The 27923-nt window shown below is 42.4% G+C and overlaps 1 protein-coding gene across 1 annotated transcript in view; it reads right to left on the bottom strand.

The window, feature by feature from the left end:
- Window positions 1-27923, bottom strand: part of LOC124722303 (plexin-B) — a 968210-nt gene that overhangs the window by 678327 nt on the left and 261960 nt on the right. The window contains exon 2 of the mRNA XM_047247485.1: window positions 21659-21835. Coding sequence (XP_047103441.1) covers window positions 21659-21835 — 177 coding nt within the window. The remainder of the gene's footprint in view (window positions 1-21658; window positions 21836-27923) is intronic.

Genomic DNA, 27923 nt, shown 5'->3' with positions numbered 1-27923 from the left:
TGGCGTGCATCCGTGCGTCGCTGCGATCCGGTCTCAGGTCGACGGGCATGTGCACCTTCCGCCGACCACTGGCGACAACATCGATGTACTGTGGAGACCTCACGCCCCACGTGTTGAGCAATTCGGCGGTACGCCCACCCGGCCTCCCGCATGCCCACTATACGCCCTCACTCAAAGTCCGTCAACTGCACATACGGTTCACGTCCACGCTGTCGCGGCATGCTACCAGTGTTAAAGACTGCGATGGAGCTCCGTATGCCACGGCAAACTGGCTGACACTGACGGCGGCGGTGCACAAATGCTGCGCAGCTAGCGCCATTCGACGGCCAACACCGCGGTTCCTGGTGTGTCCGCTGTGCCGTGCGTGTGATCATTGCTTGTACAGCCCTCTCGCAGTGTCCGGAGCAAGTATGGTGGGTCTGACACACCGGTGTCAATGTGTTCTTTTTTCCATTTCCAGGAGTGTATTTTGCTGCTCAAATAGCAAAACTCATCTACTGCTTTGTGTGTCACGTTTCATAATCTAATTCCCTCACCATCATCGGATTTCATTCGACTACTTTCCATGTTCCTTGTTTTGCTTTTGTTGATGTTCATCGGCGCGCGGGATTAGCCGAGCGGTCTCAGGCGCTGCAGTCATGGACTGTGTGGCTGGTCCTGGCAGAGGTTCGAGTCCTCCCTCGGGCATGGGTGTGTGTGTTTGTCCTTAGGATAATTCAGGTTAAGTAGTGTGTAAGCATAGGGACTGAAGACCTTAGCAGTTAAGTCCCATAAGATTTCACACACATTTGAACAAATTTTGATGTTCATCTTATATCCTCCTTCCAAGACACTGTCCATTCCGTTCAACCGCTCCTCCAAGTCCCTTGCTGCTTCTGACAGATTTACAATGTCATCGGCAAACCTCAAAGTTTTTATTTCTTCTCCTTGGACGTTAATTACTACTCCATATTTTTCTTTTGTTTCCTTCACTGCTGAAAAGCATCGGGGATAGGCTACAACCATGTTCCATTTACTTCTCAACCACTGCCTCAGTTTCATATGCCTCGACTCTAATAACTGATGTCTGATTTCTGAGCGGTTTATGAATAGGTTTTCGCTACCTGTATGCTATCATTGCTACCTTAAGAATTTCAAAGCGAATATTCCAGTCAAAATTGCCAAAAGCTTTCTCTAAGTCTGCAAGTGCTATAAATGTAGGTTCGTCTTTCGTTAACCTATTTTCTAAGAGAAGCAGTGGGGTCAGTATTGCTTCACATGTCCCTACATTTCTTAGGAATCCAAACTATCTTTCCCGAGGTTGGCTTCTGTCAATTTTTCCATTCTTCTGTAAAGAATTTGTGTTCGTATTTTGCAACCATAACTTATTAAACTGATAGTTCGGTAATATTCACACGTGACAGCAGCAAGGTATTGTGAACTGAAAATTGTGTGATACACAAAATCGAAAGAGAACCACCGACGGTCAATGGATCATTTCTTACACTAACCAATTCTAAATATGTTTCGGAAGGTGAATATAATGTTTGTGAGAAAGTGAAACCATTGTCCACAATGATGCGTACTGCGTACAGTTTCTCTATCGCTTCCATTCTCAAAATAATTCTCTGTACTTCATGACAATCTTAGGTACCTCCGAAAAGGATCAGAAATCAAGTGAGGCAGACTTATTCAACAACTCACACATTCGTGTTTAGCTATAAAACCGCCACATAGTTATCAGGCGAGGCTGAAGGCATATTTGAATACTGTGTGAGAATTATAGCACTGAGACTTGTAGAAACGTAACGAAACAGAGAGCTTCCAGTTACTATTTGTATATAATTGTTTACTGAACAGCACATCGTTTCGAGTTTAAGGCTACCTTCAGATGGCAGCACACATGAAGAGTGAGGCAGCCTGGACAGGCAATCCCAGATATATCCAGAGTGAGTAAATATATCGAGATGAGGTTTTCATCAAATTATAGCGCACAATATGGCTAATATTCTGACATTCACAAGTATTTCCTGTCATTTATAGTCGCCGAATCACGACACCAACTTTGTTTTTTGTTGTTTCTAATGGAACTATTTGCTTTTTTCTGTGGCATTAGAAGCTTCTAAGAGAACTTAAACGACGTAAAATATATGGGACTTGATCACATAGTATGAAGATGACAGCGCCCAAAACACTACCCCACCGTCAGGAGAAGAGGTTCCACATTATCATACCAAATGTAAGCAAACATGTGTCCGCCCCTGGTGTCTGAATGGTCAGCGCGACGGAATGTCATACCTAACGGCCCGGGTTCGATTCCCGGCTGGGTCGGAGATTTTCTCCGCTGAGGGACTGGGTGTTGTGTTGTCCTTATCATCACATTTCATCCCCATCGACACGCAGGTCACCGAAGTGGCGTCAACCCGAAAGACTTGAACCAGGGAAACGGTCTACCCCACGGGAGGCCCTAGCTACACGGCTTTTCCATTTTTATGCAAACACGTAACTCAGGGATGGTTCTTGTGTTTACCCGTGCCCTCGGAGCCCATCAGCCAGTGTTCTGGTGTTGTAGCTATCAAATAAGTTACACGTAAAGCTGTTGACACATTCACTGTCGAAAAGGTTAATATTGTTTACGCTAAATGCTGCAAAACTCTTAGTTCAACGATGCGATTGTATGCTGAAGAGTATGAAGATCGTGCCAAGCACTCAGGATCTGTCTTTGCAAACATTATGAAAAGAAGCTCTAGAAAGTGAAAGTGTGGAGATTAAAATACGCCAAGAAAGAAGAAGACCGACTGATGAAAGAAATGAAACTAACATTTTAGTAGCAGTAATGCACAATGAAAATGTCACTAAAAAGCATCTCTGAAGTACGAGAGGGAAGAACCTAACGATTCTTCTGTGAACACTACATTCCATCGCATTTCATCTCCTTCACATTTCACTGCAACTACAGCTCTGCGAATGTTATCTACCAAAAGTGCAAAGTGAAGCGGCATATTTATGCAAAAATTTTTTCAAGGAATAGGCCTCGTTTACAAACCACCTTCGTAATATGCACTATTCGCCAGCTGAAAACTCACTCTGACTCAAAGAAAAAAAACAACGCTCTTGGTCTATCAATGTTTGACGCGTGTTTTTCAAGAGAATCTAAATCTCCTCAAGTATCTCCAATTCCTAATATTCTGTTGCCTCAGATATTGGAAGGCATCCTTCTGGACGAAAGGCAGTGTGGAATCAACGTGACGGATGTCCCTCCCATGCCGCCTTGTAATGACAGATCCTCTTAAGAGAACGCATGGAGAGCACTGGAATGGTACTTCAGGAAACGAAAAGGGTCTGCACACGTCAAAATTTGATACTTCTACACAGTTATCTGTGGCGAAAATTAAAACAAGAGGTCTGTTGGAAACAATGACGAGTCCCGAAGGCTTGAAAAGTCTTATCACACAGGCATATACTGTTGATAAATTCAACGTGCAGCATTGTTTCTCCAAAATCATTTTATAGCGTGTAGCAATGCTCGAGGTCAACATGTGCACTTGATGTGACAGCCGTGGTAATAAAACACACTAACTGAACTCAGTTCCGTGCTTGCTTATACTTGGTATGATAGCGCAGACGTTTGTGGAACCTCTTCTCCTGACGTTATTTTAGTGGTTTGCGGTGCTGTTATCTTGTTATTATTTGATCAGATTCGATACGTGTTATGTCGTCGAAGTTCTCTTAGAAGTTTCTTTAAAAAACCATAGAAAAAGTACATAATTCCAATCGAAAATAAGTCAGTGTCGTAAGTCGGTGACAACAACCAATAAAAATTTCTTTCGAACGTCAGGAAATTCGCAATATTGTCCGCTATAACTTAGTGAAAACGGCACCTCAATATATCCCTATGCGGATCTTGCAGGCTGGCGATGCGTCCATCAAGATGGCTGCGATCTCATTATGGCAAACGCGTTGACTTCAGTCATCTTACAGATGAATCTGAACTGACTTCCGGTGCGCCTCTAGAGTCTACGATAAACGTAGCTTTCGTCGGCTGCGTATTCTCTACTGTAGTCGCAATTTCATTTCGCTGATACTTCATGAAAATTAATTTTGTAATAAATCTTTATCGAACCAAGATAAAAGAGGATGGAAACCGTATACTTTTTTCTACATAACTTTCGTTTATAACAATACAACTTTACTATAACAGAGACTTACATTTTTGTACCTTCGGTATAATAGTTTCAACACTAAGCATTACAAATCTTCCTCGAGTATAACATTTTCTTCATTTGCTTCTATGTCGCAGTCACAGTGTGACAAAATGAGCCTATTGAGGATATACCTAAGTTGACCAGTGTACAACTGTTCATTCATTTCATAGGATCGTAATATTTCATGCTCCTGCCTTGATTCACGAGCTCAATAAAGGCACGAAAAATAAAACGCAAAAGATATTGTCAGTGTCTCGCTTGCACACAATCTGGAATTCCAGTTCACCGGACCTGCTGCAGTTCGATGCACCATTTCATATTTAGCCCACTATTACATTCGGGCAATCCGAAAATTTACCGATGTTAGTCGGTGCCTGCATTCTGAAACAAAACTTTTTTATTTACTCTTTCAGCCTTGAAACGTTTTGTGAAAGCGATACGTGAGGCTTTGGCACACACAATGTGAACAATAATAAACAAAAGAGCAACGTAAACAACAGTGCAACACTAGTTATGAGGTCTCTGGTAACTGCAACAACTACAAAATTATTGTGTCTACTTGATTGCCGTTGTATATCTGAACCGCCCAATGCCGTGAAACGTTTCACCTCTTGTGCCGACGAAAGCGAATGCTTTAAGGGGCTCCAGCTACGTGGCACGTTCGTCAGTTTGTATTCGTACAGAAATAGTGTGCTGCCACATGGCAGTGACTATCACGTGCACGTAGTATGGAAATATGCACACCAATATAATTAATTTTACTGACATGAATTGAAGGGAAAAATGTAAGATGAAATAAATGAAATGTAATATCGACAAAATACGCCCAAATACGCTACACCTACAATGAAAATGAACACGTCGTGGCAAATGAAAATTTGAGCCAGGCCAGTACTCGAATATTTAGGCCAAAGTTTCGTTTACCACAACATATGATCTGTAATCACATGCTTTCTTCTGGTGGTCCTGTTCGGGGATGCAGAATCTCTGGTTATTTCTTCAACAGTAGTCGGGGAAGTAATGTTGACAAAAAAAAAAAAAAAAAAAAAAAAAAAAAAAAAAAAAAAAAAAAAAAAAGAGGTTCAAATAGCTCTAAACACTATGAGACTTAACATCTGTGGTCATCAGTCCCCTAAACCTGACTAACCTAATGACATCAGACACATCCATGCCCGAGGCAGGATTCGAACCTGCGACCGTAGCAGCAGTGCGGTTCCGGACTGAAGCGCCTAGAACCGCTCGGCCACGGAATGTTGACAATGAGGACATAGTACAAAGTACTTTCATTCATTGTGACATATTCATGAAATATGTATTTCACGAGGCCCTGGACAATGAATTGGGGACAGATCCGTGTACCATTTTAATCATTCTCGTCTCAGTACCACTCGCTTATGGGAAGAAAGAGAAATAACAGTCCAAACAATGGTTTGATGCAGCTCTGCATGCTAGTCTATCCTGTACAAGCCTCTTCATGTCTGCGTAATCACCGCATCCTACCTCCATTTATACTTGCTTGCTTTATTTAAACTTTCGACTCCCTTTACAATTTCTGCGCCCCACACTTCCTTCCATTACAAACAACACAATGCGCCTAATATGAAAAACGTATGTTCTACATCTACATCCATACTCCGCAAGCCACCTGACGGTGTGTGGCGGAGGGTGTGTTTTTGGGGATGTCCGGATACTTTTGATCACATGTGTACAGCAGACAGAATTTTTTGACGAAAACGTCGCTCTTTTCTAACTGTTCAAAGGCTAAATTTCGGAGGATTTCCATATCTCTATTTTCACATAATACGAGGTGACGAAGTGGTTAAGACGCTAGACTTTTCTTCTGAATTAACGAACTTCAAGGATCCTTTCGGCCATCGTGCTTCAGGTTTTCCATCGCTTTCCTGCATCACTGCAGGTGAATGTTGGGGTGCTTCCTTAAATAAGCCACAGCTTCATCCTTTCTCTTCCCTCTCCAACAAAGCTTGACTGTAGTCTTACTTCCTTCATTCCTTCCTCCCTCCCTTCCTTCCTTCTATATTTAAACGGTGGGTCTGATTCCAGAGTTCGATCACGGATCCGAATGATACGAGTTTCATTTCAGCGAAGCTGCCACACAGACGGCCACAGTCCGTCTCTGCCTCCATTATGGAAGGTTAATGCAGTATTGATTTAGGGGTAAATGAGATGGAAGGCAATCACACTCTTTAAATGTCAGTGCGTTTCGACGTGTCACCTCTGCCATAGCGAGTGAGAGCTCGTGCGCGCGCCCGCACGCACTCACACAGACCAAGTTTTTCTCGTTAATGGCTAGCCGAATTAACGGAGCTGTGTGATTAGGTCGGACGTGGCGAGGCTCCCTTCCCATTTTAAACGAGCAGCCGGCGGGCGCGCGTTGCTTCTGTTACTCCCTGTCAATAACACCGCCGATCACTTAACAGCCAATCTCCGGTTCCCTGGCGTGACACGGGCCGCGTTAGAACGCCAGCATTTGCGGGACTGAGTGCTAATGCTGCACATCTCAAAAGACGCCCTACATTAAAAGCGAGAAATAGCACATTAAAATAACTACTGTTCTATTTTGATGCCCTCTGTCACTCTTTTCTGTGTGTAAGCAAGCGAGAAAAACTGTAAAATGGACCAGACAGAGAATGAAGTAGTTCTTACATTACTGTCAGATATAGTTTATTTAGTAATAAAGGAATAAATTTACTGTATGAATTTTTGTGAATATTATGTGAATAAAACCGTCTAGATCGCTTAATAATTTTCTTTACTTATTACCCCGTTTGGGGTGCTGTAATCATCAGATATCTGCATTTAGGATTAAAGGGACATAAAGAGGAATAGGCGTTTGTTAAATAATATCAAGCTACAAAAGACAATAAATTAAGTTAAAAAAGATTATAAAGTCCACTTACCAATAAAACGAAGAAACCGCAAAAGAACGTGCAGGGTCAGTATTAAAATACTATGTCTAATCTGGGCGTCAACTAACAACTTAGCTCAGAACATTATGTAGAGATTTAAGTACTAGCTGACAGATGGCGCTAGTATTTGTATTATATTTTCAACTTTCCAATTTTTCATCTTTTATAGCTTGATGTATAACGAACCTCCGTCGCTCTTTATGTTACATGAATCTTGATTGCAAGTATTTAATGACTGCAGTAGCCGAAACAGCGAAATAAATAAAAAAAATATCAGACGATCTAAATGATGCTATTATCAAACGACATTATTTACTATAAAATTAGTACGGTACATGTTTGTTGTATAGTTATAGAACAGTAGTTTTCTATGTCGTATTTTAATGATCTCGCAATAAGTTGTATCACGTATCTAAAACAATTTCTTTTATAAATCCTTTATTCTAAATTCCATAACAGACTTCCCAAGCGATACACTGCGACCGTTCCCCAGTTTATGTGAGCATTTATATATACAATCAATTGGTGTATGGATCAGGTGTACACCGACAAGAAAGAAATATTAACATTCATTTAAGGCTCAATATCCCACAGACAGTGATGCCACGTGTGACATTCTTAAACAATTCTCCGTCGCAGATTGTACAGTAACTGGCAACGTATCCTGACTACGGGCGCTTTGTTAGGTGGTGACAGTTTATTGGTGTGGAAGAAACTATGCTACGAGAAACAAAAGGAGGGAGGGAGGACGTAGTCCGTTCAATATCATAAATTGACGCGTGTTGTTCTTTTAAATCATCACCTGATCCTTTCACAACAGTTCAACGCTAGATGTGGATGTAGTATTTATGATCAGAAGGAATAAGTGATTATGTGAAATATGAAATTGAAATCTGGACATAGTTCTGGGAATTCTGTTACCTCAGGAATAAAATTAATGTATTCGCACCTACAACTGTCACGCAAGAACCTGCTGCTAAAAATTTGAAGGGATGGCATTGTTCGCAACATACATTATTACGTAATGTGGTACACTACTGCCAGTCTCGGTGCCCTCAGCCAATATTGGCTGCGGCTCCGTTCTTCAAACATTTTAATTACACCTTAAATAAAATTTTACTCCATAAAGTCTCGACTACTATTCATCTGGGGGTGGTGTCATTACTACAAATACACAACCATGTTAAAGACCACTGCAACAGTCCCCAACATGTAGGTTTGTGAAATAAAATGACGACGCGATCAAATGAAAAAGTTTTATTGAAGACGACAAAGGCAGCAGAAACCTGAGCTAGCACAATTTAATTGCAATCCGTTGGATTCCTTAGGCGAATGTTCAGTAACGGCTGCATATCGTTCAGTAACGGCTGCATACAGCAAGTGGTGTTCATTACATGTCAAATGCATATGAGGCCTTCAGTGCCGTTTTGATGTTGGCAGGGATTTGAAAGCCCCAGGTATTGGCAATAAAAGCGGAGTGTATGATCCATAAAACGGCAAATAAATGGAGAGGATGTTCGCTTTCAGCCACTGAAAAGCCGAAACAGTACACTCGAGGGAACGTCTTAGGGGAGCTCACGGGTCCCGGTTTATGTAAGGAAATGAAATGCAGAAATGACTGCGCCTAAGAACCGATGACTGAAGATACCTAAGTTCAGTATACGTAATGTACACAGTTGTCTAAAATTAAAGCAACAAAAGGAAATTTTTCAACGCCGCGTTTACTTTGCCACAAAACAGTATAAACAAGTGATAGTACTGTAGAAGCAATGTAATGAGTACAGAACGTAAACAAATGCAACATGCGTAATGGTTGACAAAAGTGTTCTTCGTTTTCTCCAACTTAACTGGTTTGCACACACATTCCGACAACCGGTTAATGTGCTCAGTATGGAGCTTGATCACCTCTAGCAGCAATACAAGTTTGACTACGACGGGCCCTGCTGTGAATAATATCATTAGTCTCATGTTGTGGCAGTAACGCCCATTCTTCCTGCAGAGCTGCTCGCAGTCTTGGAGAGTGGTTGATGGATGCTGACGAGGTCAACCGTAGTGCATCCCAGACATGCTCTATGCACCAGCCGGTGTGGTCGAGGGGTTCTAGGCGCTTCAGTCTGAAACCGCGCAACCGCTACGGTCGCAGGTTAGAATCCTGCCTCGGGCATGGATGTGTGTGGTGTCTTTAGGTTAGTTAGGTTTAAGTAGTTCTAAGTTCTAGGGGACTGATAGTGCTCAGAGCCATTTGAACCATTTGAACATGCTCTATGGGATTCAAATCGGGAGAGCGAGCAGGCCATGCCATGCTTGCACTATCTTCGGTTTCCAAGAAAACGTCGATCACTCTTGCTCTATGAATTAAAAATTATCGTCTATCAATAGGAAGTCTGCGCGCGCATCACCTCTCAACATCGTACATAGGTCCCAATATCTCGTCACGTGACCTGACAGCAGTTAAACATTGCCGATTCACCCATACTATTTCAAGAAGAGGGGTTCGTGTGGTAAACATAATCCCTGTCCACACCATTAGGGGTCCTCCTCGATCTCCCCCTTTCTCCACAATGTTTAGGTCCCGAAGTTGAGTCCCACATTCCCTGCAAATGCGAATCTATCGAGAATCACTCTCCAGACTAAACCGAGACTCATCTGTGGAAATAACATTGGCCCACTGTCCGACCGTCCACGTGGCATGTTGATGACTGCACTCTTGACATTCCCTTCTGTGAAGACGCGTCAGAGGTAGGCATACAACATGTCTCGGACAATAAAGGCCACTCTTCTGAAGCCTTCTGCACACCGTTTGCCTCGATACAACACGTCCAGTGGAAGCTGCGAGCTCACAGCCAGTTGCAGTGCAGTACTAAGCCGGTAATGTCGTACCCATACAACCAAATAACGGTCCTCTCTTCTGAAGTCACACGTGTTCGGTACAGCCCTGGTCTTCGGGATAGTTTCGGTCTTTATGTACTGTCGCCACATCCGAGAAAGAATAGAAAGATTCACATTAAACCGTCGGGCCAAGCCAGTTTCCGACTGTCATGCTTCCTTTCTTTCTATGGCCCTCCATCGCAAAGAGTCTGGTTGGCATCTTCTCTGTGCCACAGTGCACCGTCTGTCATTGTGGTCACAGCGATTGTGGATGTGGGGCTACCTGGCAAACATTACCTCATTTCATAGATGCCGTGACGTCATCGTTGGCATGGTTATCCGTTCACCGGAATGCCATCTTCCGAGCAGAACACGACCGTACGGACATCTGGTTGACAGTATGATTATATCGTGGATCAGACACAGGACGGGGAAACAGCGGTTTGTTGCTTTAATTTTGGACACCAGTATATTTTTAGATTTCTGTAAGAGCTATGAAGCACAACCACCAATAAGGCAGAGTAATAGTACTGCATACCTACACTAATAATAGCGATAGCTCCCTACCGCAAGCCATATTCGACATGTTACCAAGGTTATTTCGGCTGCGCTGCAGAAGTGTCGTTGCGAAGCCCTTACTCATCCTTTATACAGTCCCGATCTCTTCCCATGCGATTTGCGTGTTTTTGGAGCCCTGAAGAAAGACATTCGTGACCACCGATTTGCTTCGGACCAAGAGGTGCACGCCTGGATACTACCATAATACCTTAGGCAACCGCAGACATTTTTTCACGAAGGCACTGACCGTCTCGTCTCGCAGCGGGATAAATGTGTTTACAGTTATAGCGATTACTTTTGAAATAATAAAGAGTTTACTTAATTTTTTTCTATCTAGTTTCCATTGGACTGCCCCTTCATCATGTAACATTGAATACTAAAGCTCTTATCAATCGAAAGGTTACTTCCAACACCAGTATGCTTTACTAGGAACGAACCTACTGGCGTTGAGCTCCTGTGTCCTCCGGTGTAAGACTTGATAATTGCTTTGTACAACCGATTGCAGGGAGATTTGCAGTTAAATGTGGAATCCGAACCACTATGGGATTTGTTTTTTCCATATACACAGTAGTGGAACACGGGGTAACTGAGAAGAAAAAACATCCTGACATAACACGTGATTTACATCTAACTTTACTATTGGTAGCCTGGACCACCAAGCCACACACTAACAACTCATTTCGCTGTACGGCGTAAATTTCATTCTCGAGCCTGCAGTACAAGGACGCTCCAGTGGGTTGAAACAATTAAGATTAAAAATAGTTCTTTCATAAAAATATAGACGTGTTTCACTTTACCAGACCTGGTACCAAACTGGCAACAAACAGTGATAAATGGGAACTGCTTGCGAATGAGATTCCATTCCACGTTTCTCTACCGTACGAGAATACGGAAACTGTGTCCTAGAACTTTTTATTGCACCCAAGGAAACCGACCATCTATAGCAATGACGAATTTTCACAAGAACAAGTTATATTTCATGTGGAGATGATAGCTTTTCATTTGGCGCTGTTGTTTTACGGCACCGGCCGAGCTCACCTTGTGGCCGCATGAAGTCTATGGGCAGCCGTTTCCGTGGAGTTGGCGCCCTTCCAGCAAACTGGACCTAGTGCACTTTCCTGCTACGCACACAAACTCCCCCTTAACGGTTTATCGTCTGTTTTTACTTACAGCGCTTTCTTGAAGGAGAAAACGAAACACTCCACATACTACGTCGTAGAGAACTACGGGCGGTGAGGCAACAAACTACGTCGTTGAAAATTCGTTCAGATGAAAAAAAGAAAAAGACTTTGTCAATGGGTTTTTCGCGCAGCTTGTTGTGGAGACATATTCACTCGTAAAATCACCCCCATCAGTCAAAAACGCTGAGTTCTCAAACGCCCACAGGATTCTGGAATGCATACTAAAGTCGAGAGCAGTATGTGAAACTACCGACGTATAGTGATAAATGTGATAGCGTTCACTCGTATAAAATTAGGTTTAGAGGATAAACTCTTACAGATGCGTGTCAGGATTAATGTTTCCTTTTTTTTCCTACGATTCTCTTATCTTGAAGGTTGACAAATTCTGTATATTCACATTAATCGATGTTAACGTAAGGGAAGGAAGCAGCACCTAATTCCTGTTACTGCGACGCGCAATGTTAATCTCTTGTTTCTCATATTCTGCATTTGTGATGTGAGTATATGAAACTGACGTAAGATTCAGTTCAACATTCCTTTTGGCTCAGTTCTTCGCGGGATTTCATCGGCCAGATAATGATACTATCTTAATCAACAAATGCAGACTTTCAGAAATTCACTGTAACTTCCAAACAGATTGCCACAGATGGAACACTGATAATACGAGAGGGCGACTAGATCCCGTACCAAGTACGCCAACTGCAGTGGGAATTCTGGGTAGGATACACTCTTCGTCTCGTATACTCCCCGCACGGAAAATACAAAACTCTGGCCGTGTAACGAAAAACACGTTGTTGTAGTATCTGGACATCTTTCCCCAATCCTTAATATTAAGTCAACAATGACCCTTTCTTCCTACAAAGAAAGTGGCAGAATTTCATTTTTGATAATGTGTTCGTTCAATGATTCAGTAGTGAGATTTTTGAATATATATACTGTGTTTGATCATTATGAAATATCTCGAAATAAAACTATCTGTTGACACACACTCAGCACGGATGCAGAAACTATCGTTCTTGTGAAACGCAGCTGGCCCTTTATTCACAGAAAGTAATGGGTGCTATCGATAGTGGATTTCAAGTTGATTCCATATTTCTAGATTCCCAGATGGCTTCCGACACCGTTCCTCACAAGCGATATCTAATCACATTGCGTGCCTATGAAGTATCGTCTTGGTTGTGCGACTGGGTTAGTGATTTCCTGTCGAAAAGGAAACAGTTCGTAGAGACTCACTTGACGTTATCGAGTGAAACACAAGTTACGTCTTGCGTACCCCAAGAAAGTGCTAGAGGCTCTCTGCCGTTTCTAACGCGTGTGAACAATTTGGGAGACGATGCAGCAGCCCTCTTAGAGTTTGCAGAAGATTATGTCGTTTACCGTCTAATAAAGTCATCAGAAGATCAAAATCAATCGCAAAATGGTTTAGACATAGGACTGATGACCTCAGATGTTAGGTCCCGTAGTGCGTAGAGCTTTTTTTTTTCAGCTGCCTCTACCTCTGCCGTTTTATGCAACTCGCAATGTTGTACCTGGCCTTCATAAACCTCGCGCGAGATGTTCATACTCTCTCGCTTGCTACATGCAAACTATAAGTCCTCTAGAACAAATGAGCAGGACCTTTTTGTAGGAAATTTAATGTAATTAAAAACGCACCTCCACCCCACGCTCATACCTCAACAGTCAGGATTTCAGTAAGTTGTTCTTGGCACTTTCTTCTACGACTGTACAAAATTTTCCAACTACACGAAGTATCCCTGATATCTGACCTTTTTGCGCTCTACTGATAGGGCTATTTTGTAACCAGCGTAGTTGGCTATTTTGTTAACTTAATTAATTTAAACTTGCCCGTGAGATTAATGACAGAAAAACGACTTTTGTAAACATTAAGCTGAAACTAATTATGTTGACAAGTCTATCCAAACTTAACACTTATAAGCACAGTAGTTTCATAGTGAGAATGCCTGACGAATGTAATGATGTAATTGTCTATTTTATCCTGCTAAAATTCACAACATTGTTACGTAAAATTTATACAAACGTTAATTTTACAATTCTTAGGTGTTTGACTAAACCGGTGGCTTAATATGGCCAGTCAATGGAGTCAAAAGGAGGTGGAATGTGGAAAATAATTATTTTAATTGCAAATATATGTACAGTGGTTGGAGGGAGTGCCATGAACAAAGTACTAGAACTCCTGACTGATGAGAGCTGAGTGTGGGCGCGAAGGTGCGTTTGAACGTCATTTTTGTACTATTTTCTTGAATAATATTCAATTTTTTTCTGTGGGATTAATTGTTTGCGCGCAGCGAACGAGAGAATATGAAAATATAGCGGATAGTTTACGAATATCAGTTATAACACTGCAAGCTGCACAAAACTACAGCGGTAGGAGCACCTGAATCACCCTCTACTCGAAATGTCTAACAATGAGAAAAGAAACTACTATGTTTTAGTCAGTCTTTCCACTACAAACTTTCACTGCTAAAAAAAAATCATAGAATCAGAAATTGAATCTAACGTGGTACTGTAAGTAAAAAACGGTGAACAGCAAAAAATGCACTCCACCGGGAAAGCCATTCCTACAGATAAATTGTAAAAGAGAAAGAATATGGCAGTGACTGGTGACAGTAATTGCATTAAGGCAAGGCTACTGATCTCATAAGAGAGTGGTTCAAAGGTTCCGTGCCGCAGCGCAGCATTCGCATCCCTTGTGGCAGACGGGAGGGCTCAAGGCACAGGGCCAAGCTGTGACGCGCACGCTAAGGAAGTGCTGGTGAGCCCAACTCTTCCCCTTGCACCCTTTGAACGAAGCTGCACATGGACCGCCGCAAATTTGAGCAAATACGTCGGACGGCGGCTTTATGAGACGACAAAACAAACATCGCAGGTCAAACATCGGTCCGGAGCGGCATTATGGCTAAGATAAAACGTGCTGTTTTGTGCTCAAAGCGACTCGGGCGCCGCACAAGAGCGGGAAAGTCTACATTCCCCTTGTTACGAATTTTTATGCCGGCCGCCCTCTCCGAGTACGCAAGCTAATTCGACAAGAACGGAGTGCGAAGGGGCTGCAAGTATTAAAAAGTACAAATAAAACTTTCCTTCTCGTCATTGTCCAGGCAGCTTGAGCGCATAACACAGTTAAAGTTTTGTGATTTATTAAGTTTCCGCGGAACGACAAAACATCCATTTCTAGGCGTTCAACCGTGTAGATGATTCAATTTTTCTGCACAATATTTCGACAACGCATCTCTACCCGGTGCTGAGAGCGACGTTCCTGATGATACTGGAATCGTAAATCTGGATGCATTCCCAGAGGTCCGTGTGCTATTAATGACGTCAGGAATGCCTAAGAAATCATATCATTTCCCACGTTCTTTCAAATCCTTTACGTGGGGCAGCCAAGTGGGGTATATGATTTCTTTTTCGCAGATATGGCGTCTAGCAACATACCACAAAATATTTAAATTTGAAAACGGTATCGCTCAGTTTCAGGATAAGAGAATAAAAAAAAATTGGAAACGACAGATACAGTTCCGTCATTCTACTACTACCCTTAGTGACAGTTGTAGCAGAGCAGACAATGTTATGAAGATAGAGGTGGAAGGGAATATAGCAAGTCGTTCACAAATAAAGAACAATCCACAGGGTTTCTCAGTGTTCATCATCATCATCATCATCATTTAAGACTGATTATGCCTTTCAGCGTTCAGTCTGGAGCATAGCCCCCCTTATAAAATTCCTCCATGATCCCCTATTCAGTGCTAACATTGGTGCCTCTTCTGATGGTAAACCTATTACTTCAAAATCATTCTTAACCGAATCCAGGTACCTTCTCCTTGGTCTGCCCCGACTCCTCCTACCCTCTACTGCTGAACCCATGAGTCTCTTGGGTAACCTTGCTTCTCCCATGCGTGTAACATGACCCCACCATCTAAGCCTGTTCGCCCTGACTGCTACATCTATAGAGTTCATTCCCAGTTTTTCTTTGATTTCCTCATTGTGGACACCCTCCTGCCATTGTTCCCATCTACTAGTACCTGCAATCATCCTAGCTACTTTCATATCCGTAACCTCAACCATATTGATAAGGTAACCTGAATCTACCCAGTTTTCGCTCCCATACAACAAAGTTGGTCGAAAGATTGAACGGTGCACAGATAACTTAGTCTTGGTACTGACTTCCTTCTTGCAGAAGAGAGTAGATCGTAGCTGAGCGCTCACTGCATTAGCCTTGCTACCCCTCGCTTCCAGTTCTTTCACTATGTTGCCATCCTGTGAGAATATGCATCCTAAGTACTTGAAACCGTCCACCTGTTCTAACTTTGTTCCTCCTATATGGCACTCAGTACGTTTATATTTCTTTCCCACTGACATTACTTTCGTTTTGGAGATGATAATCTTCATACCATAGTCCTTACATTTCTGATCTAGCTCTGAAATATTACTCTGCAAACTTTCAATCGAATCTGCCATCACAACTAAGTCATCCGCATATGCAAGACTGCTTATTTTGTGTTCACATATCTTAATCTCACCCAGCCAGTCTATTGTTTTCAACATATGATCCATAAATAATATGAACAACAGTGGAGACAGGTTGCAGCCTTGTCTTACCCCTGAAACTACTCTGAACCATGAACTCAGTTTACCGTCAACTGTAACTGCTGCCTGACTATTCATGTACAGACCTTTAATTGCTTGCAAAAGTTTGCCTCCTATTCCATAATCTCGTAGAACAGACAATAACTTCCTCCTAGGAACCCGGTCATATGCCTTTTCTAGATCTATAAAGCATAGATACAATTCCCTGTTCCACTCATAACACTTCTCCATTATTTGTCGTAAGCTAAAGATCTGGTCCTGACAACCTCTAAGAGGCCTAAACCCACACTGATTTTCATCCAATTGCTCCTCAATTCCGACTCTCAGTGTTGCTTTTGTAAATAATTTATTGCTTGGAAGACTCATGAGGGAGACCGTTAAGTTGAGGGAATCATCTGAAACCGCGCATCTGGTTATATATCTAAAATAACACTCGCAGGAAAATGGAAAAGTACCACCGAGGCACTGCTCATGTGTGTGTTAGATAATATTGTCTGCAGACAATATCGAGTACATTTTCAGTAGCAACAAGGATATTTACTATCTGCTGCAGACGCAGATGGATGGATGGATTTAGAATAGTTTGGTGCTAAACAGCGAGGTCTTCAGTGCCGTTTCTCAAGACCGTGGTACTGTTGTATGCTTACGCAGAAATTCCTCCAGTTAGATTATCAATTGTAGTACGAGATGTTTTAAACTTACAATGGAAGTGAGATATTTCTGGACTGTGAAGGGGCCAGACGAGGCGGAAGCTGAATATCTATCCTAGTGTGTTCCTTACGCCGCTGATAAGGGCGATACGACAAAATTAAGTACAAATATGCAGAAACTCCCAAAGAACTGAAACAGGTGTTGGGTCTCCAACCTCGGAGCAGTGCCCCCGTGTCACAGCTAACGTGGAGTTTAGTCCTCTCACTGTCAATGAAGGTCATAACCACTTCGTTGATTAAATTGCCATTTTCTTTCCCCTTCTCCCTTGATTCTCGGTATCCTTGGGTGTCATGAGGCTACCCATCCCACGGCTACGGGCGAGCGACCCCAGGGTGTGATTTTCAATAATTAACTCATAGAAAGAGAGAGAGAGAGAGAGAGAGAGAGAGAGAAAGAGAGAGAGAGAGAGAGAGAGAGAGAGAGAGAGAAGCTCCAGCACGAAGGAATTATCCGAACTGGACGGAAATCGGTAATGTGATGTATACGTACAGACGAACAAATGATTATAATTTCAAAAAGTTGGATTATTTATTCAAGAGAAAGAGCTTCACAAATTGAGCACATCGTTAACGCGTTGGTCCACCATTGGCCCTTATGGTCTTTATGCTAGCAGTTATTTGGCTTGGCACTGATTGACAGAGTTGTTGGAGGTCTTCCTGAGGAATGTTGTGCCAAATTCTGTCCAATTGGCGCGTTAGATGGTAATATACCGAGCTGGTTGGAAGACCGTATCCCTAATGCTCCAAACGTTCTCAGTTGGGGACAGATCATGCGATCTTGCTGGCCAAGGTAGGGTTTGGCAAGCACGACGACAAGCAGTAGGAACACTCATCGCTTGTAGGCTGCCATTATCTTGCTGAAATGTAAGCCCAGAATGGCTTGCCATGAAGGGCAACCATAACAGGGCGAAGAATATCGTCGGGGTACCGCCGTGCTGTAAAGGTGCTGCCGACGACAACCAAAGGGACCCAGACGGGAAAAGAAATGGCACCCCAGACCAACACTCCCGGTTTCGGGCCGTTTGGCGGGTGACAGTCAGATGGTATCCCACCACTGTCTGGGGCGTCTTCAGACACGTCTTGGCTGGTCATAGGGAGTCAGTTCGAAGCGGGACTCATACTGACGACAGATCTACTCCAGTTAATGACATTACAAGCCGAAGACGTGTCTCGAGACTCTCCAGTCAGCGGTGGAGTACCAATCTAACTTTCGCCCGACGTACGACCCGACAACCAGGAGTTATGGAGTGGGTGGTGTTTCTCTTCGTAGCAGTACTCCTTTGGTTGTCATCCGCGGGGTCCCTACAGCTCAGCAGTACGTCGACGATATTCTACGCCCCGTTCTGTTGCCCTTCATAGCAAGCCATCCTGTGCTTACATTTCAGCAAGATAATGCCCGCCCGTACACGGCGAGAGTTTCTACTGCTTGACTTCGTGCTTGCTAAATCCTACCATGCCCAGCAACGTCGTCCGATCTCTCCTCAGCTGAGGGCGTTTGGAACATGATGGGCAAGGCCCTCCATCAGCTCGGCATTCTGACAATGTAAAGCGCTAATAGGACAGAATTTGGCACGATATCCCTCAGGAGGAGATCGAACAACTCTGCCAATCAATGCCAAGTCAAATCACTGATTGCATAAGGGCCAGAGGTGGACCAACGCGTTACTGACTTGCTCAATTTGTGAAGCTCTTTCTCTTGAAAAAACAATCCTATTCTACTGAAATTGTAATCATTGTTTGTCTGTATATATATATACATCACATCTACCGATTACCGTACCATTCGGATAATTCCTTTACGTCATTTTTTTAGTGTACGTGAAAAACTGAATAAACTACTAAATTACTATTGTTGTATGCCTATTGGGACTGATCGTATCACTCTTCACAAATAATGAACTTATGGCCATTCACGGAGAAGAGAAAATCGCCACAAGTCCGCTCCCCCCCCCCCCCCCCCCCCCCCCGTTTTCCTATTGCATTCGCCGGTAGGACGACTGTTGGCTACCTTCCAGAAGATCTCGACTTTTTCTGTTTTTTACTATCGCAATCATGTACACTATCTGATGAAAAGCATATGTACACCTATCAGTGGACATTAATATGGAGTGTGTCCACCCTTCACCTTTATGACGGCTTAACTCTGCTGGGGACAATTTCAATGAGGTGTGTGAATGTCTGGAGGAATGGCAGCCCATTATGCCTCAAGAGCCGAAACCGGAAAATGTAGTGATGTAGGACTCTGGGGTTTGGAGCGATGTCGACTTTGTAACCCATTCCAAAGGTGTTCCTCTGGGCGGACTCTGGACAGGCCAATCCATACCAGGATTGTTTTTGTCCACAAACCATCGGTTCATAGATGCTGCTTTATAACTGGGTGCTTTGTCACGCTAAAACAATCATCGTCTCCGAACTGTTCCTTTACAGCAAGCAGTACACCTACCCACGGGAAACAAACCCATACCGTAATATCACGGCCTCCATACTGCATTGTTGCCACTACATATGATAGCAGGTAACGTTCTCCAGTTATTCGTCAAACCCAAAGCCTTCAATCGGACTGCCAGAGGTTATAGCGAGATTCTCCACTGCAAATCACTCGATTCCAATCACCAACTGCCCAATGCCGTCAGTTTTTACATAGGCCTTTGTAACTCACGAGTGATTTCATGCGCTTTTTACAACCATCTTCCGCATTGCTCGACGATCTACATCTACGTCTATATCTACATGATTACTCTGCTATTCACAATAAAGTGCCTGGCAGAGGGTTCAATGAACCACCCTCAAGCTGTCTCCTTACCGTTCCACTCTCAAACGGCACGCGGGAAAAACGAGCACTTAAATTTTTCTGTGCGAAGCCTGATTTCTCTTATTTTATCGTGATGATCATTCCTCCCGATGTAGATGGGTGCCAACAGAATGTTTTCGCAATAGGAGGAGAAAACTGCTGATTGAAATTTCATGAGAAGATCCCGTCGCAACGATTCACTCATATGTCACAGTTAATGAAATATTCCGGGCTATTGTACCGTGGTCGGGTGGATTTCTCATTAAAACCCAACGTTTTGTTCCCATTTTCAGAGGAAATTTTCAAGAGGGATCGTAGGGTCTTTGAGTGTCCGATTCACATCCGGACCGTTATTGACTGCAGCATAATTTCGTTTACGCGTGCTTCCGTGCAGAGGCGTGACGTCAAATGCTTCGTATACGTGGGCGCAATTGGGCGTTGTCGGCTGCTGTCGACCATTGTTGCTATCACCCAATGGTGGAAGACTCGTACACATCTTCTTCAGCACCGGAATCCAGATGTCATCCAATTTCGCGCCCTCCTCTCTCCTATTGAAATTTCGTAGGTGTTTAACAATTTCTACCCTCTCTCTGTATAATGTTTCATAGTATCCGCTGGTGGCTGCTAGTACTTGAGTCCTATCGAAGTGAATGTCGTGGTCTCCTAGTTGCAAAGACTATTCAGTAACAGCTGATCTGTCAATCTCTCCCCTCCTACTGCTGCTCCTGTACTCTTCTAGTCGTGATTTGACCTTTCTTTTTGTTGCACCCCCACCTACATCTCCCCACAGCTACAGGGAATCTAATAGACTGCTGGTTTTTCTAGAGGTTTGCAACATCCTTCGACAATTTTAGCTGATTCCGTATCTTCCGGATGGGTTTGCAGATTACCTCAAGGCTACCTTTCGACATGATTTTTCTTATCCAGTCAGTAACGTCCTTAACGAAAGGCAGAAAATCTTTCGATTTAACAGGCGCTTGTGCATCTCTATTGTTTATATGGGGCGGTTATAGCAATCCACAAGTGCCTCTGCAATCGAACGTTATCCTGCCTTTCGTTACGGAAGTTACCGACCGCATAGGGAAAACCTTGGCAAAACGGAACATCTCGGTAATCTACAAACCCATATAGAAGCCACAGGATCACTTAAAATTGGCCAAGAATGCTCACAGACCTCTGGAAAAAAAGCAGGAAATTACAGATTTCGTGTAATTGAAGGGAGATGTACGTGGCTAAAAAAAAAAAGAAAAAAGATGAAATAACGAGAAGAAGAGCACGAGAGAACTGCAGGAGGGAACAGGCTGACAGACCAGCTGTTACAACCAGGAGACGGCCACATTCACTTTGATAGAAGTCAAGTACTGGCAGCCACAAGCGGATACCATGAAAGGCCTTACAAGAGGTCATGGAAATTGTTAAACACCCCAGGAATTTCAACAGGAGGGAGGAGGACTAAAACTGAATGACGTCTGAATCCCGGTGCTGAGAAGAGTCTTCCACCATTGGGGTAGCAACAGTGAACGTCGGCAACTGACATCGGCCAACTGCTCCCAAGTATTTAAAACATGCAACGTCCCGCTACTGCAGGGGAGCACGCATAATGGAATTTTGCTGCTATCAGTACATATCCAGGATGTGAATCGGACATTCAAACAAGCTACGATCCCCCTTGAAAACGTCTTCGGCAGATGGGGACGAAACGTTGGGTTTTAATGGAAAAGCCATACGATCACGGCATAATAGCCCGGAATATTTAATTTACCGCGACATTTCCGGCAGTGAAAGTTAACATTTTACAATTCACTCATACGGTTATGAAGAACGTGGTGTGACTGACCTTCTTGATGGAACCGTAGCTGGTGCCGAGGAAGACGACGGTGTGCCGTTCGGTGGTGGCTACGGTGACCGACGTGAGAGACGTGTTGGGGAACTGGACGGCCGCCGGGCTCGTGATGGGCGCCACGCCAGAGATCTTCAGCCCCACTTCGCAGAAGTTGAGGATGTTGCCCGTCGTCTGCAACACGCAAAGCACGCCACATTTCAGGAAATCCACTTGGCTCCATTTTACAACAAAACAGCAACTAAGATAACACCGTCTACAGTCACCAAGTATGGCGCTGTCGGTGCTATACAGGGTGTCAGGAGGAAAGTTACGTGCTATGAGGTGTGATAGTATTAGTTATTCTGAAAAAGAAAAAAAAATCATATGAAAATATCTCTTGTTCTTAACAGTTCTCGAAGAAACTTAAGAAAAAAATGGGGAACAGAACAAATGCAAGCGACAGTAAATGAAACACTGGGAACTAATATAATGTTTTGTTTAATTGTATACATTTCCTCACAAAAAAGTTCAAAAACACAACTGCCAATTGCAATGCATTTCGCAGCACTTGTATACAACTGCTGGGCTGCTTATCTGAGCTCATTCGTACTGTACATTATTTGAGCATATGCGTGTAAAATACGAGCACACCATGCGCAAGTGAAGTGCGCACTAAAATGCCAGTAAAGACAACACTACAAAGTCTGTCACTTTGGTTGGATTTGCATGTGAGTGCTACTGAAGAACAACATGCGACCGATGCTCGTGGTTTTCATACAGCTATGTATCGGATATCGTTAAGAAAAGGACATATGCTCATTTCAAGTTTTTTGTTCAGAATCACCAACACCGCGTACCTTTCCTCCTGACCCGCCCTGTATCATGCGCAGTCTTCTGTAGCTAGCTGTGCTAGCTGCAGACGTCACTCGCATTATACCGCATGTCACATGGCGTTTCTACTCTTCAGCACATCACAACCTGATAACTGTATCTAATGGAATCTTAAACATTGTCGAATAACCCATCTGAAAAACATTTTGTAGTTTGTGGCCTCCATCTTCCGTATCTTGATTTTTAGCTCCATAGAGATTTGCCAAAGAAGATAACTACATGTATAAAATCTATAAATCACTTATGAAGTGTTTTCACCATTTAACAGTTACATCGTTTCCTGTACTTTTTCTCGGAAACGCAATGAAAGCTATTACTGGCATTCTTACACCTATACCTATTTTTTGTTTCCGGGTCCGGAAACACACGGGCATACTAAAAATGAACACCATAGTGTCGATGAGCTCTGGTAATCACATACCATCTGCATCATACTACAGAATTTGCACCTAATTTTTGAATAACCATCACATAATAAGGTGGAAAACTAATAAGTATACGTAATCAATTATTAATGCAGAAATTATGATGTGAACTGTTCTCTAATCTATATGTACCTATAAAAAAACAAAACTGTATTATTCCAGATTAAGTCCTCTGAAAATGCTTCAGTGTAACAGATGAAACGTGTCTGGATAGGAATCAATACAGATTTCACCAAGAAAAAGGAGTAAAACGAATGTTTGACAGTAATCATAACTAAATATTTTTCTAAGAAGTTTTGCCCAAAAATTAACAATTCCATCATCTGGGATAGAACTGTGAGAAGTGACAACTTCGTGTTGTTGTCTAGTGACAAAGAAGCGAGCGAAACAATACTTTTGAAGTATAGTGCAAAATTCAGTACATGCTGTTTTGTGCACATCCTTTGCTTTCGGAAAATTAGATTTAGGGAATCACTACATTGAGGAACATATGTTTGCGATTTCCAGAAGGAGCATCCACTAGGCACTCCAGTAAACTAATATACATTTCTGCCGCCTCAGCAGCAATATTTCCTTTTGATTCTGGTCAGTCAATGTCTCTATACGATTAAATTAATAGTCCCGGTAATAGATGATCATTTATTTATTTATTTATTGTTCCGTGTGACCAAATTAAGGAGAAGTCTCCATGATCATGGAACGAGTCAATACATGAAATTATAACACGATATTAGAAACAGATAAAATGAAATATAGAAAAACATATTCAGGTGACAAGTCGTAAGTTTAAATAAAGAAAATCAACAATGTAACACTGGAATTTGCTTAATTTTTTAGCTCTTCCATGAGATCCTCGACAGAATAGAAGGAGTGAGCCATGAGGAAACTCTTCAGTTTAGACTTAAAAGAGTTTGGGCTACTGCTAAGATTTTTGAGTTCTTGTGGTAGCTTATTGAAAATGGATGCAGCAGAATACTGCACTCCTTTCTGCACAAGAGTCAAGGAAGTGCATTCCACATGCAGATTGGATTTCTGTGTAGTATTAACTGAGTGAAAGCTGCTAACTCTTGGGAATAGGCTAATATTGCTAACAACAAACGACATTAAAGAAAATATATACTGTGAGGGCAACGTCAGAATTCCCAGACTATTGAACAGGGGTCGACAAGAGGTTCTCGAACTTACACCACATATAGCTCGAACAGCCCTTTTTTGAGCCAAAAATACCCTTTTTGAATCAGAAGAATTACCCCAAAAAATAATACCATACGACATAAGCGTATGAAAATATGTGAAGTAGACTACTTTTCGTGTTGAAGTGTCACTTATTTCAGATACTGTTCTAATAGTAAATAAAGCAGCATTTAGTTTCTGAACAAGATCCTGGACATGGGCTTTCCACAACAGCTCACTATCTATCCGAACGACTAGGAACTTGAACTGTTCCGTCTCGCTTATAATATGCCCATTCTGTTTGATCAAAATATCGGTTCTTGTTGAATTGTGAGTTAGAAACTGTAAAAACTTAGTCTTACTGTGATTTAGCATCAAATTATTTTCCACAAGCCACGAACTTATTCCATGAACTACATTATTTGATACTGTTTCAATATTACACACAATATCCTTCACTATCAAGCTGGTGTCATCAGCAAACAGAAATATATTTGAATCACCTGCAATACTAGAAGGCATATCATTTATATAAATAAGAAACAGCAGTGGCCCCAGCACCGACCCTTGGGAAACGCCCCACTTAACAGTGCCCCATTGGGACTAAACATCACTACCACTCTCAATATTGCGGAGAATTTCCTTCTGCTTTCTGTTCTTAAAGTAAGAGGCGAACCAATTGTAAACTACTCCCCTTACTCCATAATGGTCCAACTTCTGCAGTAATATTTTGTGGTCAACACAGTCAAAAGCCTTCGTTAAATCAAAGTAAACACCTAGCGTTCGCAACCTTTTATTTAATCCGTCCAAAACCTCACAGAGAAAAGAGAATATAGCATTTTCAGTTGTTAAACCGTTTCTAAAACCAAACTGAACATTTGACAGCAAATTATGTGAATTTAAATGCTCCAGTAACCTTGTATATTCAACCTTCTCGATAACTTTAGCAAACATCGATGGCATAGAAATAGGTCTAAAATTGTCAACATTATCAATGTCTCCCTTTTTACAAAGTGGCTTCACTACCGAGTACTTTAATCGGTCAGGAAACCGACCACTCCTAAAGGAAAAGTTACAGATATGGCTAAGTACTGGGCTAACATACATAGAACAATACTTCAGAATTCTGCTAGATACCCCGTCATATCCATGAGAGTTCATGGTCTTTAGTGATTTAATTATTAACTCAATCTCCCTCTTGTCAGTATCATGGAGGAGCATTTCAGGTAACAGTCTCGGAACACTTTTTTCTAAGAGCGCTATATGATTCCCTGTTGGGACTAGGTTTCTATTTAGTTCACCTGCTATATTCAGAAAGTGATTATTAAATACTGTACATATATGCGACTTATCAGTAACACGGACATTCCCACTACGCACTGATTCTATATCCTCGACCTGTCTCTGCAGACCAGCCACTTCCTTTACGACTGACCATATGGTTGTAATTTTATCCTGAGACTTAGCTATTCTATCTGCATACCACATACTTTTTGCCTTCCTAATAACATTTTTAAGCACCTTACAATATTCTTTGTAATGGGCTGCTGCATTTAGATTTTGACTGTTTCTAACGTTTTGATATAATTGCCACTTTGTTCTACAAGATATTCTTATCCCTATAGTCAGCCACCCAGGCTGCCTGTTTGTACTAGTACCCTGTTTTGAACGTTCTAACGGAAAGCAACTTTCAAAGAGCATGAGAAAAGTCTTGAGAAAAGCATTATATTTATCGTCTACTGTATCAGCGCTATAAACATCTTGCCACTCTTGTTCCTTGATGAGTTTTACAAAGGTCTCTACAGCAACTGGATCAGCTTTCCTAAACAGCTGATGACTACATTTAACACGTGATGCAGCACAAAAATCTTTTAGAGTTAAAATTTGTGCATCATGATCTGAAAGGCCATTCACCTTTTTGCTAACAGAATGCCCTTCTAGTAATGAGGAATGAACAAAAATGTTGTCTATGGTTGTTCTACTGTTCCCTTGCACTCTCGTTGGAAAGAATACGGTTTGCATAAGATTATATGAATTAAGGAGGTCTACCAGCATCCTCTTCCTTGCACAATCACTTATACGATTAATATTGAAGTCACCACATATAACTAACTTTTTGTATTTCCTATAAAGTGAACCAAGAACCTCCTCTAGCTTTAGCAAAAATGTAGTGAAATCGGAGTCTGGGGATCTATAAATAACAGCAGTTAGAAGTTTAGCTCCGTTAAATTTAACCACACCTGCACAACATTCAAACACCTTTTCAGTGCAGTACTTTGAAACATCAGTTGACTCAAATGGGATGCCGTTTTTCACATACATGGCTACTCCCCCACACCGCAAAGAGCTCCTCGAAAAGCTGCCAGCCAACCTGTATCCTGGTAAAGGAAGCCTCTGAATTATCTCCTTATTTAAGAAGTGTTCGGATATACCAATAATTTCAGAGCCAACATCTATAAGCAGTTCACTAACTTTATCTCTAATACCTTGTATATTTTGATGAAATATACTAATTCCCTCATTACTCGGGTACCTAAGCTTTGTCAAAAGTGGTTCCTTTGTTAGAGAGACTTCCCTTAAGCAGGAATACCTATCAGCTGACTTCAATCTAAAAAAGGTGCAGCTCTAACACCCACAACTACCGGAATTTTCCCATGAGTGATCCCACCACCCCCACCTATGCTGTCACCTATAAGCTTTGCCAACCTCCCCTTCCCATACCTGTTGAGGTGCAGGCCATGTCTAGTGAAACCCGTCCTGCTGATAGACTCCACCGACACCACTGAAATGTGACCCATGCTTTCTGTCATCAGCGCACCCCCAAGTCTCATGTTATTACGCCTGACGGCTGTATTAAGATGAGGCTGATCGTGACGCTGAAACAGTTCCACGAAATGCACATTCGTGTTGCCAGTCTGAGTGGCTATCTTTTCCAGGTCGCCATCTATGTTATACTCCCCATCCCTATCAATACTATTACCAGCCCCACACACAATCACTACATGATCCTCTTTAGTAAAATCCCTACATAACCCCCCTTATGTTAACAGTCACCTGAGCCAATCCTGCATTAGGCTTCACAGTGCTGGTGACCTGGTACTCACTCCCCAGCATTTCCTGCAACTGCTGGCCTACACCTCTGCCATGAGAACTACCTAACAGCAGAACCTTGTTCTTCCTCTTCGACTTTGCTACTGTTCTAGCCACCGTAACTACAGACGTCTGCTGCATACTTCCTACATCTACAGCTACTAGAGATTCTTCTCCACTAGACTCTGACAGTTGGTCATATCTATTGTAAACACCAATAGTGAAACTATCTGAAAATCTTCTTCTCCTAGCAGATCTCTTGCCAACAGCCAGCTCCCATTCCCCAACCCCCTTCTCCCTCCTCATCCTATCTAGCTCCTCCTGTGCGTTTTTCAACTGCACCTGAAGGGCACAGATCTTACGCTCCTGCTCCTCTATCAACTTACCCTTGCTACATAACCTGCAGTTCCAGGAGAGGATCTCACCAGAATGCCCACTGGCTTCCCCACTGCATTCCCCCCAGTGAAAATACTTCGAACAAGTGTCACACCGCAATCCACTACTCACGAACCTATGACAAAGCCCACACTTCTCACTCATGGTAAAATTTTACTTTTTCTAAGTTCCGCTACTACAATAAGATGATATTAAAAACCTGACTACAATATTCACAAACTTACTCTACAAGGGAAGTAACTACTATTATTAACAGTATTAATAAACAACAAATGTGAATATAACAAAAGACTAATACAGAAAGA

The sequence above is a fragment of the Schistocerca piceifrons genome, chromosome X (assembly GCF_021461385.2).
Source record: "Schistocerca piceifrons isolate TAMUIC-IGC-003096 chromosome X, iqSchPice1.1, whole genome shotgun sequence".
In the NCBI taxonomy this organism is placed as follows: Eukaryota; Metazoa; Arthropoda; class Insecta; order Orthoptera; family Acrididae; genus Schistocerca; species Schistocerca piceifrons.
This window is presented reverse-complemented; position numbering and strand designations above follow the sequence as displayed.